An 18037-nucleotide genomic window follows, 5' to 3' on the forward strand; every position below is an offset into this window, starting at 1 on the left:
GGTAATAACAAGATACTGTCTTTGGAATCAGACAGAACTGGTTTTGAGTCTTAGTTGTATCACTTTATATCTTAATAATGGTTCTGTTTCAACCCCAGCTAGTCATACCAAAGTGTCCTATAATTCAATTCTGACACTAATGGAGTTACATCAAATCTAACCAGTTAATGGATCAGTCCTCCACAAGACTATTCTCATTTCAGATGCCATTTGCAGAGGTGCTCTCAGGACACCCACACTTCTGACCAGCCTGTTACGAATTTGGGGATTTCCATGACCCCATAAGTTTTGATAATTCACTAGAAGGACTCACAGAATGCAGGAAAGCACTATACTTTAACAATCATAGATTTATTAAAAAGGATGGCGGGGGGAGCGCAGAGTTTCCATGCCTTCCCCCTGTCGAATTAGAGCATGTCACTCTCTTGGCACATCAGTGTGTTCACCAACTGGGAAGCTACCTTGAGCTTTGGTGTCCAGAGTTTTTATTGTGGGCTCATTATGAAGACATGATTGATTGAATCATTGACCATGTGACTGAACTCAGTCTCCTCAAAGTTAAAGCTCAAAATTACAAGCCTCTAATCACATGCTTGGTCTTTCTGGTGACCAGTCCCATTCCTGAAGCTATCTTGGGGCCCACTATGGGTCATCTCATTAGCACAACAAAGACACTCCTGTCACTCAGGAAACTAAGGATTTTTGAAGCTCTATGCCAGGAACCAGGGGAAAAGACCAGCTGTATTGTGTATTATTACCACAGTAACATTGGGCATATATTACTTCATCTTGCTGACCATCATTTTGTTATCTATAAAATGAGGATATTAGTATCTAATTGGCAGAATTGTCACAAAGGTTGCATAGTGTTAGTAATGTGTCTCTTTGTGTAGCTTTTTTGTGAATGCTGTATATAATATGCATATATATGTGTATATACATAAGTTATGTATGTATATGTATATGTTATATATATATATAACATATATTACTGTTATTGCCATTTTACCAGTTCAAGTGATGTGTAGAAACTATATCTACTTTTAAGTTCCTTTATCCTTCCCCATTGATAGCATAATTGTCTTAAATACTTCCTCTCCATCCTTTGAAAACCACCTCAGACAATTTCAGATTTTTACTCTTTTCATTATTCTTTCTTCTTTCCTGATATTCCAAAATTCTTTCTACAATTTCTTTTTTATTTCAAGGACTTCCTTTTAGATATTCTTTTAGAATAGTTTGGGTCATAGCAGATTTTCTTAGTTTTTATGCATCTAAAAATGTCTTGTGAATTCAGTTACACTCCTGAATGATATTTTTGCTGGATATAGCATTCTGGTTTAGTAGTTTTTTTCTTTCAACACTTGAAAAATGTCATGCCACTTCCTTCTGGCCTCCATGGTTTCTGAAGATAAATCTGCTGTCATTCAAATTGTCTTTCCCACATAGGTAAGGTGTTTTTTCCTGCTGCTTTCCAAGATGTTTTTCTTGTTTTTGGTCTTTTGTTTTTACTTTTATTTGTGTCTGTAGAGGATTTGTTTATATCATGTTTGGAGTTTGCTTAGTTTCTTAAATCAGTAAGTTTATGTTTTTTGCCAAATCTGGTTAATTTTTAGCCATAATTTCTTTATATAATTTCAGCTGTATACTCTTACTTCTGGAAAAAACACATTAGAGCTTCTGTTATAGTCCCATAGGTCATTGAGGCACTGTTTATTTTTTTTTCCATTTTCTGTTTTCACTCTGTTTTTGAAATTGGTTAATTTTTATTGTTCTGTCTTCAAGTTGACTGACTCTATCCTCTGTCATCTCTATTCTGTTATTGAACTCATTCAGTGAGTTTTTCATTTTCATTATATTTTTCAGTTTTAAAATTTCCATTTAGTTCTTTACTTCTTTTATTTCTTTGCTGAGAATTTGTTTGCTTGCTTGTTTCAAGCATGTTCATAATTGTTTTCTTAAATGCTTTTGTTATGACTGCATTGAAATCTCATCTTCCAACATCTCAGTGTCAACTCAGTATTGACATGTTTTGTTTCTATTTTCTCATTAAAGTTGTGATCTTGCTGGTTCTTTTTATGGTGAGTGACTTTTTTCCATTTGTATCTGGACATTTTGAGTGTTATGTTATGAAACTCTGGATCTTATTTATTTATTTTTATTTTATTTATTTTTTTTTTAAAGATGACCGGTAAGGGGATCTTAACCCTTGACTTGGTATTGTCAGCACCACGCTCACCCAGTGAGCTAACCAGTCATCCCTATATGGGATCCAAACCCGTGGCCTTGGTGTTATCAGCACCACACTCTCTCGAGTGAGCCACAGGCCAGCCCGTTCTGAATCTTATTTAAATCTTCTCTTCTACCAGGCTTTCTCTGCCACTGTGTCAGCAGGGGAAAGAGTAGCTGCCTCACTGCTGCCAGATGGGAGTAGAAGTCCAGGTTCATCACTCAGCCTCTATTGACAACCCCTGGTGCAGTTGTGCCTCATTTGTACTGGATGGGGTGGAAATTCAGGCTCTCCACTAGGCCTCCGCTAGCACCACCTTGGCTAAGAGGAGGAAGGGTACCCTCTTACTCTTCCCCACATGTCCTCCAATGATGACACCCTGTGGGGGACCTCTTCACCTCTGTGTGGAGATGAAAGTTCCATTTCCCCATGGGACATCTTATTAGAACCAGGCAGTGGCAGAAGTCTAGGCTCCCTGAATGGCCTTTGCTAGCATGGGTAGTGGTGGGGCCACGGTTTTTCCATGGTGTTTGGCTGCAGTATTGTAGTTACAGTCTAACAGTGTCTTACAGACCGCCTCACTCTTGGTCCTTTAGCCAAAGAAAGCAGACTTCTGAAGGGATTTTTTTGTCTGTACAGTTGATATTTTCAGGTTGTCATATTTACCAGCACCCAGTCAATGATATATTATACAAAATGAAAACCCAAGGAACTAATCATCTTGTTATTACTTTTGAGGTCCCTAGCCAGTCTGCCTTCTTCTCTCCCTCTTTCAGAATCTTCTTTGGCTTGTTTTATATATAGTATTCAGGATTTTTAGCTGTTCTTTGTGGAGAACAGGGAGAAGTGCACATATTCCATCTTGTTCCAAAAGCAAAAGTTCTGATTTGCTTTTAAAAAATTATTCTGTCTGCTGTTTAATGAGGCAAGAGTGGAAGTAGTTGTCCTTAACCTTGGGGATCTATAAACCTGATGTGAAAAACTTTGATCTTAATTTCTGCCAACCCCTAACTGAATTTAGCATTTCCTTACATTATGAATGTAGGCAAAAACTAGTATTAGCAATACCTTCAACTGTCACCAATAGAAATCATAAAATTCCATCCTTTATCACTTTACAGTTGTTGCAGATATCATAAAATACCCTTTACACTCCTTTAACCTCAGAATTACAATTTTATTAGATGTGATGCTTGTAAATGTATTAATAAGGTGCATGTATTGCTAATATATGTTAATAGTTTTTCTGTTTGATAACTTTTAATACCATTGATTTTTTTGTAATCTTATGTATTTTACTTTATGCATTTTCAAATGTTTGAGAAGCAGTCGATAAACTTTACTGTATTCCCAAAGGGGTCCTTGACACAAAACATCCTCTGATTTAGAAGATGTACAGTCCAGGGTAGAAGTGATCTGGGCTTGGTGGGAGAAGTAAGAAGTGGTAAAATTTGGGATATTTTGAAAGTAAAATTAATAGGGTTTGCTGGAATTAGATGTGGGATGTGAGAAAGAAAATAAACAATGGTTACTTAGTGTTAGATTTTTTTGACCTAAAAAACGATAAAAAGTTTTGCCTCTTACTGAGATAGGGAACACTTGGAGAGAAGTAAGTTCATTTTCAGTTCTAAAATATCTGTTAAAGGAGATGAAAATAAATCTATTTTATTTTCTTTACGAGTTCATGTTATTTAAAACTCAATAATAACTAGGTTCTTGGAGCACCTGCTAAATACTGGGCATTCTAAGTGCTTTACCATGTTAAACCTCATGACAACCTTGTGAGGAATGTACAGACAAGAAGTCTTTAAAAATTCATGGAAAGATTCATATTATCTTTTAATTCTATTAATCTATGAACTTCTGGAAGTAATCTCATATATATACATATTACTGTTACAAAAATTAAAGGTCAGTGAGGTTAAATTATTTGCCCAAGGATACATAGCCAGTAAGTGGTCGAGCAAAGATTTAAATCTCGGTCTGTGTAATGCTGAATAATCATGATTATCATATGAGCATTTGTATTTCAGTCACTACAATAATTACTTCCCATGTTATGTCATTTAATCCTCACAATAAAGCTCTGATGTAAGTTCTAATCACTTTGCCCCACATAAATAAAGTGCCATTAGCAAGTGGAAAGACCAACATTTGACCCCAGACACCTACTGAATTATACTTTCTCTAAAGCACTTGTTCATTTCTTCTATAGGCTGTACCTTGTCTCCTCTACAGAACGGAATTTGTTTTATTTGTTATGTCTCAGGATGTGAACAATGTCTGTTTTGTATGCCTCGATTTCTGTAATATGAGGAACTCCCTAAGAGAATGACCAGAACCAAATTTCCATGGTTGTGGATCTGATTAGTAAATGACATGAAAAAGAGAAACCCACAGAGGAAGACATGGTATTTAAAAATTAAATGTCATGGGAAGCTTCTAACAAAAACTATAGTTCTCTGCCCCACATCTCCTCATCTCTCCTGTCCAGAGGCAACCACTATAAACTCCTTAAGCTACTCCTTAAGCTATTTTCCCCGCTGTTTTCTCCATATGTTCAATAATATGCTCATGCTGCCATTTCTTACTAATTTAGACACTGCACATTAGCTTCCTTTTAGGAAAGATGAAGATTTGGTTATTTTACGTTCACCCTCTCTTCCCCACCACCACCATTGCTGCCATGCCATCTGTCCTCTTCTCCATCCTCCCAATATTGTAGTAGAGTTTTATCATAGCTTTTGCTTAGATCACTAATCAGTGTTTACGTTACTGTGACTCTGTAAACATTTCTCTCTGCTGACCCAAGCATGACACTGATTAGTTTTCCTTTCTTTATATAACCTTTTTATTCTGAGATTCGTAACCCTCATTTTTGTCTTTTGCTTTGTTTTCTGCATTCCTGTTCTTCATGTGTGTTATCCTGCTATCAGTATTACTTATCCAAAGGATGTGTCAGTTCCATTTAGCTCTTTGTTTCTGTAGATATCCCTTCTGGATCTTTCCATCCTCCTGCTCCAGTATGGACTGGTCTCTTTGGGTCTGTGGTGTAAATCTGTTATTTCAGGACTTCCTTTGCTGTTTTCCTTTGTTTGACCTCAGTTTCTGATCTTATGTTGGGTTTTTTGTTTTTTCCCCTTGGCTTACTCCCTTATTTTACAAGAGCTCATTTTTCAGTTGGCTTTTCTAAGAAAAGTCTTGTAAAGAGATAGGTTTTATGAGTTCTTTTTTTTTTTTTTTTTTTTTTTTTGTCTTTTTCGTGACCGGTACTCAGGCAGTGAGTGCACCGGCCATTTCTATACAGGATCCGAACCCGCAGCGGGAACGTCGCCGCGCTCCCAGCGCTGCACTCTCCCGAGTGCACCACGGGCTCGGCCCGGTTTTATGAGTTCTTGAAAATGTCTTTATTCCATCCTCATTTTGATTGGTAGCCTGGCTGGGTACAGAATTTTGAGTTTAAAATTTTCTCTATAAGGGCCGGCCCGTGGCTCACTCAGGCGAGTGCAGTGCTGATAACACCAAGGCCACGGGTTCGGATCCTATATAGGGATGGCCGGTTTGCTCACTGGCTGAGCGTGGTGCTGACAACACCAGGCCAAGGATTAAGATCCTCTTACCGGTCATCTTTAAAAAAAAATTTTTTTTCTTTATAAATTGTAGGCATTGCTTTTTTTCTTTTAAAAGTCCTATGTCATTCTCATCCTTTGTATGTGACTTTTTGTTTGTTTCATTTATGTGCTTAGCACTTGGGTGGATCTTAAATCTTCTGGATTGAACTTCTAAGTTTCCTCTTTTCTACTATTTTTCGTCTTCTTATCTTTATTTTCCCTAATTTTTGAGATATTAATTTTAGAAAATGAATGAAAACACTGTCCTCTCACCGTTCTGCCTCTGGTTGGTCTGAAGACCTGTGACAGACATACCCCTTTCTGGAAATGAACCATTTCCCTGTACTTAACCTGAGGAAATGCAAATCCTTATACAAATTACATCAGTACCACAGATAACCTAATTTTAGTCTCTCCCACATATGTTTACGTTCTCTTCTTCCAATACCAACTCCTGTAAAGGATGTTCTCAGTTGGGGAACTACCTGTTCCCTCTTAGTACACTGTCTGACAGATAAAAAAGATACTTCTGCACAATTTACGTAGATTATGAAATCCAAATATACACACCAGCTTATTGCTTTCTTTTCTTCTTGATAGGTGTCTGTTTCCTATCAGTAACAGTACAGTATTCAGAAAGACTTTCTGCCCTCTTTGTATGGCTCGATTGAATAAATAAATACATAATGATACGATTTATGATATATGGGGTCTATGGTTATGATGTATGATGCAGGCTTCTTCGGGGCAAGGATTAGGCTTGTACACTTTTATATTTGATAGATAGCTTCTAGTTCAGAGTCTTCCTTTCTAAGGTCTTAGTATTTATCAGATGAAAGAGTAGATGACTGACAGTTAGAAGGTGCTTATTTCATTATAGTAAGATATTTAGCCACTTTAGTTCCAAGTTAAATGGAGTCGTGTCCCTCACCTATCTAGTCTGAAAGGTCTTGGATAATGGTTAAATAGTCCTTGAAGGAAATTAAACAGTGACTTAGTGCTGTGGTCAAGCCTGTATACCTTGTCCTTTGGCACAGTACTGCCCTTTTAAAAATAACTTATGCTTGGCATCACTTCTTCTGATTTACAGGTACCCTGGTACATAGTAGAACTCAATAATTATTCACTTAATGAATCATAAGAAGCGACCTACTTCTGTTTCATGAAGGTTGTCTGATCTTGTAATAATTTCCACTGGATATATTTATAGTCTCATTAGTCTGAGGATCCTTTTTTTTTTTTTTTAAATAGACTTATTGAGATATGTTACATATCATAAAAATACCCATTTTAAGTATACAATTAAATGGTCTTGAGTATATTTACAGAGTTGTGCAGCCACGCAACAATCTGGTTTTAGAATATTCCTATCACCCTAAAAAGAAATCTTGTTCCTGTTAGCATTCACTTCCCTTCCATCCCTCATCTCCAGCCCTAGGCAACCACCAGTCTACTTTCTGTCTTGCACATTTGCCTATTCCGGATATTTTATGTAAAGGTAATCATACAATATGTGGGCTTGAGTGTCTGGCTTCTTTCACTTAGTGTGATGTTTTTCAAGGTTTATCCATGTTATAGCATGGTAAAGTAGTTCATTTCTTTTTATTGCCAAATAGTGTTCTGTTATGTGGATGTACTTACTATATTCTGTTTATTCACCAGTTGATGGACATCTGGACTGTTTACATTTTTCGGTTGTTATGAATAATACTGCTATGAACATTTATGTACAAGTTTTTGTGTGGACATATATTTTAATTTTTCTTGTATAGTTACCTAGGAGTGGAATTGCTGGGTCTATGTTTAACATTTTGAGAAACCGCCAAACTCTTTTCCAAAGTGGCTGCATCATTTTATATTCCCATTAATAATTGTGACATAGCAATGTACGAGGGTTCCAGTTCCAGTTTCTTGCCATTACTTCTAATTGTGTGTCTTTTTTTGATTATAGCCATTCTAGTGAATGTGAGGTGGTATTTTATTGTGATTTGATTTGCATTTCCCTGATAATTAAAGTCCAATTTATCAATTTTATCTTTTTTTCTTTTTGGTGGCTGACAGGTGTGACAGTTTTTTTCTTCTAGTGCATGCACTTCTGATGTTATGTCTAAGAAATCATTGCTGAACCCAAGGTCACAGAGTTTAACTCCTATATGTTTTCATCTAAGAGATTTTATACTTTTAGCTTTACATTTAGGTCTTTGATTCATTTTGAATTGATTTTTATGCATGTTTTAAGGAAAGTGTCCAAATTCCTTTTGCAGGTCGATATCCACTTGTCCCAGCACCATTTGTTGTAAAGATTAATCTATTCCCCATTGAATTGTCTTGGCACATTTGTTAAAAATTGAGGGTCTCTTTGTAACAAAATAATGTTTTCCTAAAGTTGAAAGTTGCCACCATTACCTCTTAAATTTTTGCCTTTTTTTTAACTTGATGGAACAGTGGTGCTTCTTGATCGACAGATACGAGGGAGAGTTCTTTTTCAGGCAACCATCTCATTTGTGAGGAATGGACATTGTCTTGAAAGCTTTGGGATTGTTGGTGACATTTTTCATTGATATAAGAATTGTTATCTGGCCGGCCTGTTAGCTCAGTTGGTTAGAGCCCAGCCTTATAACACCAAGGTCATGGGTTCAGATCCCTGTATAGGCCAGCAACCAAAAAAAAAAAAAAATTGTTGTCTTGACTCTTCCACCTACTCTGTCTCTGACACAACTAGGTAGGGAAAGTTAGGAAGCTGTAACAATAATCCAGATGAAAGATGTTGGTAGTTTGAACCAGGTGATAGCTGTGGATGTAGAAAGAATCTGGATATATTGTGTCATAGAGTTGACAGGATTTTCTAATGGATTGGGTAAGGATATGGGAGAGTGGAATCAAGCATGGACCCAAGTTTTGGGCCTAAAAAACTGGAAGGATGAGTTGGCATTAACCAATATAAGGAAGACAATGGTAGGGGCCTGTATGGGGAGGAGATAGGAAAAGATCAGGATTTTATTCCTAACAATGTAATACATAGAATTTTGAAGGAGCCTTCGGTGGAGTTTGAATCATCTAATACTAAAATTCATATAAAGTGCTTAGGTTACTTTTTTACTGTAAATAAATAATTTCTCAAAATAATGAACTGCATAATACTAAATGTGTTGTTTGTCACTTAGAGATGTTAAGTGAGTATAAAGGTTCTAAATGAAGAATACTTTCTAATTGTCAGGATTATTATTTACTTTTTTTTTTTTTTTAAAGATGACTGGTAAGGGGATCTTAACCTTTGACTTGGTGTTGTCAGCCCCACGCTCTCCTAAATGAGCTAACCGGCCATCCCTATATAGGGATCCAAACCCGTGGCCTTGGTGTTATCAGCACCGCACTCTCCCAAGTGAGCCACGGCCCAGCCCTGTCAGGATTATTTTACATCAGGCTTCATTTGGGGGAATTCAGATCTGGCTTTGATATTTGTATATTTAAGTTAAAGGATGTTTCCACACCATGGTGTTGGCATAGAGATTAGACAGCTAGATCAAAGGAACAGAGTCCAAAAATATTCCTGCACATATCTGGATAGTTGATTTTTTTATTAAGCACAAAAGCAATGCAGTAGGGAAAGCATAGTCTTTTTAACAAATGGTACTGGGCCGACCCCGTGGTGCACTCAGGAGAGTGCGGCGCTGGGAGCGCTGCGCCGCTCCGCCGCGGGTTCGGAGTGCGGTGCGTGTGACACCACACCGAGGGTTGCGATCCCCTTACCGGTCACGAAAATGACAACAACAACAAAAAAACAAATGGTACTGTAACAATTGGGTATTCATATGCAAAAAAATGAGCTTCAATCCATACTTCTTAACACATATAAAAATTAACTGAAAATAGATCACAAACCAGTGAAAATACTGTAAAACTCCTAGAAGAAAAATATTGGACAGATTTTTTTCTGCCTTGGATTAAGCAAAGATTTCTTAGATATAACATCAAAAGCACAATCAATAACAGAGCAAATGGATAAGTTCAACTGCTCTTCAAAAGATGCCGCTAAAAGTATACAAAGATAAACCACAGGCTGGGAGAAAATATTTGCAAAGCATGTATCTTGATAAAGCACTTGTATTCAGAATTTAAAATAAACTCTTGAAATTCAACAATAAAAAAAATTACCATTTTAAAAGTGGCCAAAAGATACTTGAAAATTGCTAAGAGAGTAGATTTTGAAGTGTTCTCACCACAAAAAACAAGTATGTAAAGTGTTAGGTTTGAATCTACCAGATGTTAGGTTTGAATCTTGAAGGTTTTAGTCTCAAACCAGAGCAAAGAAAACCAGGAGTCAGGCAGTAAATTTAGGGTAGGCTTTAATGGGGGCGCTCCCAGGCGAGGTTCCACAGCCCCACAAGGGAGTGAGGCCAGGGAAGTCGCACCCAGGCTGGATACAAGCGGGTATTTATAGGGGAGGGCTGTTGGTGAGTGAGTATTTTGTCCATATATGGTAAGGAATTGAGCAGGGTTCAGTTTCCGGTTCCGCCTTCGGGGAGGGAGCAGGGAGAGGGAAGGGGGGGGAGTTTGACAAGATGGAGGGGAGAGGTGGAGTTAACAAGATGGAGGCATCATCGCTACTTTGTTGCTGCTTTCCGGTCCTCCCGATCCCACCAACCCAACAGAAAGTAATGCATGTGTTGATTGGCTTGATTTGGCAATTCCACAATGATGCATATTTCAAAATATCATATTTGTGCACTGTAAATATATACAATTTTCCATCAATTTAAAGAATAATTAATTTTAAAAAATAGAATAGCCAAAAGATTTGTACAGATACTTCACCATAGAAGGTATACAGATTGCAAATAAGTACATGAAAAGGTGCTCAACATCATTAGTTATTAGGGAAATGAAAATTAAAGCCACAATGAGATACTACTACAAACCTTATAATAACTAACTAAAGTTATAAAGACTGGTAATACCAAGTGTTGGCAAGGATATGGACAAACTGGAAATCTCATACACTGCTGATAGGAATGTAAAATGGTACAGCCAGTTTGGAAAATAGTTTGTTGATTTCTTAAAAATTAAGCATGCACCTACAGTGTGATACGGTCATACCACTTGTATCCCACACTACTTGTATCCTACACAGGTATTTACTTTTTTTTTTTTTTTTTTTTAAAAGATAACCAGTCAGGGGATCCTAACCCTTGACTTGGTGTTGTCAGCACCACGCTCTCCCAATGAGCTAATGGCCATCCCTATACGGGATCCGAACCCGTGGCCTTGGTGTTATCAGCACCACACTCTCCCAAGTGAGCCACAGGCCGGCCCCTACACAGGTATTTACTGAAGAGAAATGAAAGCATGTACCAAGTACTTGTGAAGAGTATTCATAGCAGCTTTATTTGTAGTAGTTTAAAACTGGAAACAAACCAAATGTCCATCAACATATGAATGGGAAAACAAATTGTGGCATATCTATACAGTGGAACACTGCTCCACAATAGAAAGGATTTAAGTACTGCAACAACTTGGGTGAATCTCAAACTAATTGTGTTGAGTGAAAGAAAGCAGACAGAGTACATACTGTGTAATCCCTTTTATAAAACTCTAGAAAACGTAATCTATAGTGACAGAACAGATAGGTGGCTGCCTAGGATAAAAGAGGGCAGGGAAGGGCGGGAGAAGAAGATTATAAAGGGGTCCTTTATCGTTTTCAGAATGCAAAGGTATCCTGAGACCAGAATGTTTGAGAACCTCTGTCCATAGAGTCGGGAGTCTTTAGACAGGCCTGTTGGACAGTACTCTGGTATGATATTGAAAGTGTTAGGAAATAATCTTTTTTCTTTATTTCCAAGTGTTATATCCTAGCATCTCAAGAGAAATTTCAACAATATGTTGAATACTGATAAAACCATTGAACAAGTACAGTATATAGATTCCATAAAGTGACTAAAGAACAACACTTAACAGACTTGGAATTTCAGCTAAAACAGGACTAATTCTACCCCTTTACAGAGCAGCAAATTATTGATTAAGTCTTAGCATGTTTATCAGAAACATGAATCTCATTATAGGTATGTCTGTGTATGAACTGTGGTCTTATCATTGTGAGCTATAAGAACCCTCACTTCAGTGGTTGAGGGACTATTGGAAATGATTTGGTCCGAGATGACTCTTTGTAGAGGGATCGTGAGTGCTCATTGGGTACCTCAGTGTCAGGCAGTGTGAGTCTGGCAAGCACAATGGAAGGTCAGAGTTTCTTTGGGGGGACTCAAGGAAAGCTTCCTGGAGGTGGTATCCTTTGAGAATTCTAATAGGTATAAATGAGAAGGAAAGGATCGCAGAGAAAAGAATTACTGAGAGCAAAGAAGAGGCTGTGGGAAGCTTCTGGTTTGCTTAGGGAACAGCAAGCTGTCTGGTAAATAGGGTGTGGGGGTTGGAAGAATATGTTAGAGAGAAAAATAGAAAGGAAGATAGATTCTGAAGGGTCTTCCTGCCTTAGTGAGAAGTTTTACATTTCATTCTTCAGTGTGGAGCAGGAGTTAAGAGAATTGGATAAGCATTTTAGGAAGATAACCCTGGTAGCATTGTAAGGGGGCCCAGCTAGGGGAAGTTTAGAAGCAGGAACAGTTAAGAGGACTTAACATTTGGCCTTGCCTAGTAGTCAGAGGCAGACTTGATAGAACTTCTTCCTGGTTAGAGGAAAGGGAGAAACCTGCCTGGTGTTTGGGAGTTGGCAGTAGAGGAAGAATGGGTTTCGGGCCTAAATGTGGAATGGACTTCTCGGTTTTTTAAGGATGTTTTTTGATGAACAGATGCTTTTAATTTTAAGAGTCCAGTTTATCAATTTTTTATTTTAAAAAGGGGGACTCTTTCCATCTCTCATATTAATTACATTTTTTAAAATATCCTGTTTTATTTAAGACTTTTTCCTCTCTTCTTGTCTAGATATCATTGACCCTGCCATCCTTCGCCCAGGCCGGCTGGACAAAACACTGTTTGTGGGTTTGCCACCCCCAGCAGATCGTCTTGCCATCTTAAAAACTATCACCAAAGTGAGTAAAGGAAATGGTGTATTTTTGTGTATCTTTCTCTTCTTTTGAATAGAGACAGTTATAACAGGTAGTGATTTAGGATGGCTTATTACTTTCTTTTCTGTAGCTTTAAATATCTGCCCAGCCTGTATCTCCCAGAGGGGAAGGTAAACTGCTTTTGATGATTGAAGAGACTGTCCACTCTCATTTATATTTGCTTAAAATAAAGGTAAATTTAAATGAGAGATATTTGGAGTTAAATGCTTGACTAATATATTTGAGATATCATTCTAATCACATTTTCTATTCTTTGATTTTTATTTCAGAAGTATTGTCCTCAGGTCATATTTGAAATGGAATAGACTTTTGGAGATAAAAAGTAAATAGAAACAGGCCCATCATAAACATCCAGAGAAAAATTGAGTTTTGAAAGCACTATGAGGGCTGTCTGGTTGGTTAGAGCTGCTGATAAACTAAGGTCAAAGGTTCAGATCCTCATACCAGCCAGCCACGAAAAAGAAAAGAAACCACTGTGTTGAATTCTGTCCTCTATGTTGGTGTATGCCAGTTTTTAAGATGCCTATACAGTATTGACTTTACTGAGTTTTTTTAAAAAATAATAAGCAATGCATATAAAATACAAAGAAGAAAGCAAGTAACCCTAAATTGTACTACTGCAGAATAATCTGCATTTAACATTTAGTGCAAACATCATTCCAAACATCTCTATATAGCATGGGTTTGTAGTTAGGTGGATGGTTGAATGAATGAGAAAAGTGGAGGAATAAAATGAAAAGCTTTATTTAAATAAAATTAATTTTATGTGAAATTTAAAAGAAAATAAAACTAAAGGATTCATTAAACTTCTGATAAACTTCTGGTAAGTGTTCTTTCTTATAGAAGATTTCTTCCCTCAGATAATAGGGGTTAAAAAAGTTAGCAAAGCAAGTAAGCAGATAAGTCAATTTTTTGTAAGTACACATTTTACTTTGGAAGGCACCAGTTGGTACAAAAAAAAAAAAAAAGAAGAAGAAGAAGGCATCAGTTTAATTAATGAGGTAATTAGCATTCTTGTACTTCCCTTCTTTACTTCCTGGCTTTTGTTCCTTGTGTATTCTTCTTTGTCCAGTTTCATCACACTCCCACTCTGTCCTACAGTCATAATCTTAATTTCATGTTTAAATAGACACAGCACTCACAGCCACTCTTCTGCCACAATTTTTATATATTTTCTAGTTTCTTTGATTTGATTCATCTTTTGGCTGTATCTTCAAATTTATTCTACTTATTAATAGTTTATTCCTTGAATTCTTTTCATGATTAAGAATGTCTGCCTGTTGTCTTTATACTTAAATGACAGGTTAGCTGGGAATAACTTTTCCTTCATCACACAATCTTTCCTCTGGTCTTTGTAGAAGTTGCAGCATCATTTTGGGGCACTGAATGTGTCTGTAAAGATGTCTGAAGCCAGTCTGATCTTTTTCTTCCTTTTAGTAGGTGACTTGCTTTTTTCTGTTTGGATCCCTGAAAAGTTCTTTATCTTTGAAGGTTAATAACTGAAATAGGATGTCACTGTCAGTTATTTTTTGTTGGTGGTGGTGGTGGTTTATTTTGAGTGGTAGGGAACTAAAAGCTGATGTACCTTTTTATCTGCTGATTCAATTCTTCCTTCATTCCAGGGATATTTTTCTATGTTGTATGTCTGAGCACTTTTTCTGATTCATTTATTGAATTTACCTCTGCACAGTCACTATTATTCTTATACCAGACCCCTTTACCTTCCATATCTTTTATCTAATTGCTTTAATACTACTATCTTTTCCCACTTACATTCACCGTAATTGAATGAAGCCTTTCTTCCTCCTCTTTCTTTCAGTCTTCCTTCCTTCCTTCCATTGCCATGCTTTCTCTTCATCTTGGTGGGTTTTCCATCCATGCTTTATCTTTGTCCCAATACAGAGTGAGTGAGTTGTCTCATCCTACTCTCACTCTTCCTAGAACTAGTTTTTCTGCCCCTCGCACATTACAATATAAGGTCTGGTTAATTGCTTTGTATCCGTGTTTTTACATCCTTGGGATGGGAAAGGGAGGTAAGCTAATGCTGTGTTAATCCTTGAGAGGAGGCCTGAGCTTGTTTTCTCCTGAGGGATACCCTGCAAGACGTCTTATAGCTGGATCCGCTCAGTCCCTCCAGCGCACATCTCACTCCCATGGGGTTGTGCCTGAACACCACGCAGCCCCTGGAAGATGACACCCTTGGCAGTTCTTCCTGGTTCTGCTGAAATCCCTTGGTGGTATTTCTGAGGGTTTTTCTTTAACTTTTCTTGGGGCTGTCTCCTCCTCAGGCCACTTCTCTGCAGGCTGGAATGTTAGTGAACATCCACAGCATTTGTCTACTCACCTTCTTCCTCCAGTGCTCTTCTCAGGGATGGAGGCCTAGTTACTAGCCACTCCAGAATTCTCTCTTTCCTTTGCACCTGCTTTTCAATGTTTGCAGCATGAAGGCCTACTGCTTTCTTTATTTGGTTACTACTGGTAAATTTTTTAACTCTTTACATTTTAAAAATATCTCCTTTTGATGTTGGCAAAAGAAAATTCTGTGATCCTACTTCACTGGACCATCATTACTTATCTTCCAAACGAGAGAGAACAGATGAGAACAGAAGAATGAATGAATGAATGAAAAAGATCCCACTGTTAGCAGTATGGAAGCTTGGAGGACAGTGAAACTAAAAGCTGTAAAATTAAGCATGCCAGAACTAAGGCAGTATCAGGGGAATAGAAAACAACATAGATATGGGAGCTGTTTAAAGTTTTAATGAACAGGACCTTGGATTAACTGCAGAGTGTGGGTGTAAAGAAAAAGGAAGATGAATTCTCAGCTTGGCAGCTGAATAGATGGTGATGTTACCAGGATAAGGGACCTAGGAGATGAGCTGTTTAAGTTTCAGGTGTCTGTGCATTATACAGGCAAAGATGTCTAGCAGGAAGTTGATTCTATGGATGAGAGTTCAGAAGAGTCCTCTGGCTGGGTGAATAGTTTTGCCTGTCATCAGTACATAGCTAAGGTCAAAACCATGAAAACCATTGCTTTCGTTAAGTGGTTCTCAATCTAGGGCACTTTTACCACTACCCCACCCCTCATCCTCAGAGAATATTTGGCAATATCTGGGGACATTTGTCTGTCACTGAGAAGGGCAGTGAGGATGCTGATGAACATCCTAAAATGCACAGGATAGCCACCCAACAAAGAATTATTCAGCCAAAATGACATTAATGCCAGGGTTAAGAAACCCTGCTTTAGTTGCATATACTTGTTTTTTTGTATCAAGCAAGTTTGAAAATGAATGCATCCTGGCATTTTCTTTTCCTTTCCTTTCTTTGGTTCTGTCATTTGGAACTATGATAGTGAGATTAATTTGCTTTGGTTAATATGTGTGTGTGTACGTGTGTGAGTATGTATACACACACAAGCACACATGTGCAAGTATATTTCCAATTTGTTTCTATGATTTTCTTGTAGTCAGGGTGATGTCATGATTATGCTTACACACTTGCCCCTGGGACATCATGAACTAAGGGGAAAGCCTGAAGTGGTGTGCATTTCTAGGCATGCCAGACATGAGGCATGTAGTATTCAGAGCTTTATGGATTTGGAACCAGAAGAATGATTGGATCATTCTTCCAGATGTGTTTTGTTCACTGTGTGACACTCATACCATGGAACAACTTTACACTTCCCTCATCTAGGATTTCAGCGCTACTTGCCAAAATTGTTAGCCCTCAGTTCAAGGGGTAAATGCCCAGTGTACCCTACTTCAAGGGGCTGGTCAGTTAGCTCACTCAGAGCGTGGTGTTGATAACAAGGGTTGAGGGTTTAGATCCCCATACTGGCCAGCTGCCAAAAAAATAAAAGAATTTTGTACTGGCCAGCTGCCAAAAAAAACAAAAAAAGGCAAACCCTACTTCAAAGATAAAATAATTAAGAAAATAAGATAATAGAATATTAACCTAAAATGCTAAAATGAATTATCTTTTAGTTAGTCAATAAGTATTTGTTATAAACTAAATATATCCCTGGTTGTGAATAAACTGTGAGGAGACTAAGAAACATAAGGCACTTCTTACCTATATAGAGGTGCCTTCTAGATGAAAAGATACTATGAACGTTTATGAAGCAACAGCAAAGATAATTCAGTCTAGAGGAGGGGAAATAGATGAAGGCAACTGAATAGCCTAGAGATTTCAACTATATAAAGCCAACAGTTAGGAAGGAAATATGCCCAATATATTAACTGTTGTTGCCTCTGGGGGATGGGATTATAGGTTATTTTTTCTGCTTTGTCAATGCTCTCCAGCCAAAGTTCACCAGGAACACACCTGTAGTTAAACAAGTTGGGCTTATTACTCTGCAGTGAGGGAGAGTATACCCCATAGAGAACTAAGAAGGATGGGCGTCTCAGTAAGAGGGTGTTGGAAAGGACTTAAATGATTTGGGTTTGTGCTGGATTTGGGAAGGGTTTAATATGGGGCTTTTCTTTGAATTGCTGTCGAAAAGGAGGCGCAGTTCTGTGATTGGGTGTCTTAATAAATCTTATCTAGAAGGAAGGAAGACTAAACCAAGGCTAAAGCTATAATTGTAAAGAAACAGCAGTTGCTTATATTAGCCAAAATAGGAGGTGTTTGGTCATTTTTGTGTCTTGGACAGTGTTCATGCTTTGTCCGTGTTCAGTTACAAGTACAGAATGGTCTTGCTTTGTCTTGAGCTAAAGCAAAAGTGGGGCAGAAGGAGAGAAAGCAGAATATCTTATTTCAGGGTAGAGTCCACAAGGCAGACTTCCTGCCTATATATATAATTTGTAAGCCAAGAGAAAGTGCAGAACATGAGGAAAATTGGCATTTTTAATGTTTAGCCTTTCTGTTTCAAAGTTTGTTGGCTTTTGACTTCAGTTCCCCAGATTGTTTATATTACCAATTTTTCTTTTTCCCTTTAATATCTGAAATATTGTGGGAAGATTGGAATAAAATTCTTTGTCTTGGTCTTAAAAGTCTGAAAAGACTTGTGCGTCAGAGTAACCTCTTAGGGATCTAAGTTTCTTAAAAGACTGAGCGATGACATTCTACTTTTTTATACATGTTATTTGGTGTTTCTGGTGATGATGTGGTAACAAAGGCCT

The 18037-nt window shown here is 37.6% G+C and overlaps 1 protein-coding gene across 6 annotated transcripts in view; it reads left to right on the forward strand.

Annotated features, from left to right (window-relative positions):
- The window catches only part of NVL (nuclear VCP like), a 105525-nt gene that overhangs the window by 60412 nt on the left and 27076 nt on the right, over window positions 1–18037 (forward strand). For 5 of the 6 annotated variants that reach the window (XR_010024889.1, XM_063114560.1, XM_063114561.1 and 2 more), the window contains one exon: window positions 12775–12881. Coding sequence is in view for 4 of the 6 variants with exons in the window: in XM_063114560.1 (XP_062970630.1) it covers window positions 12775–12881 (107 nt within the window). In the remaining 2 variants the exon portion in view is untranslated. Of the gene's footprint in view, window positions 1–12774; window positions 12882–18037 lie in introns of those variants that run through there. The other variant, XR_010024890.1, reaches the window with a different exon arrangement.

Source organism: Cynocephalus volans, chromosome 11 (assembly GCF_027409185.1).
Source record: "Cynocephalus volans isolate mCynVol1 chromosome 11, mCynVol1.pri, whole genome shotgun sequence".
In the NCBI taxonomy this organism is placed as follows: Eukaryota; Metazoa; Chordata; class Mammalia; order Dermoptera; family Cynocephalidae; genus Cynocephalus; species Cynocephalus volans.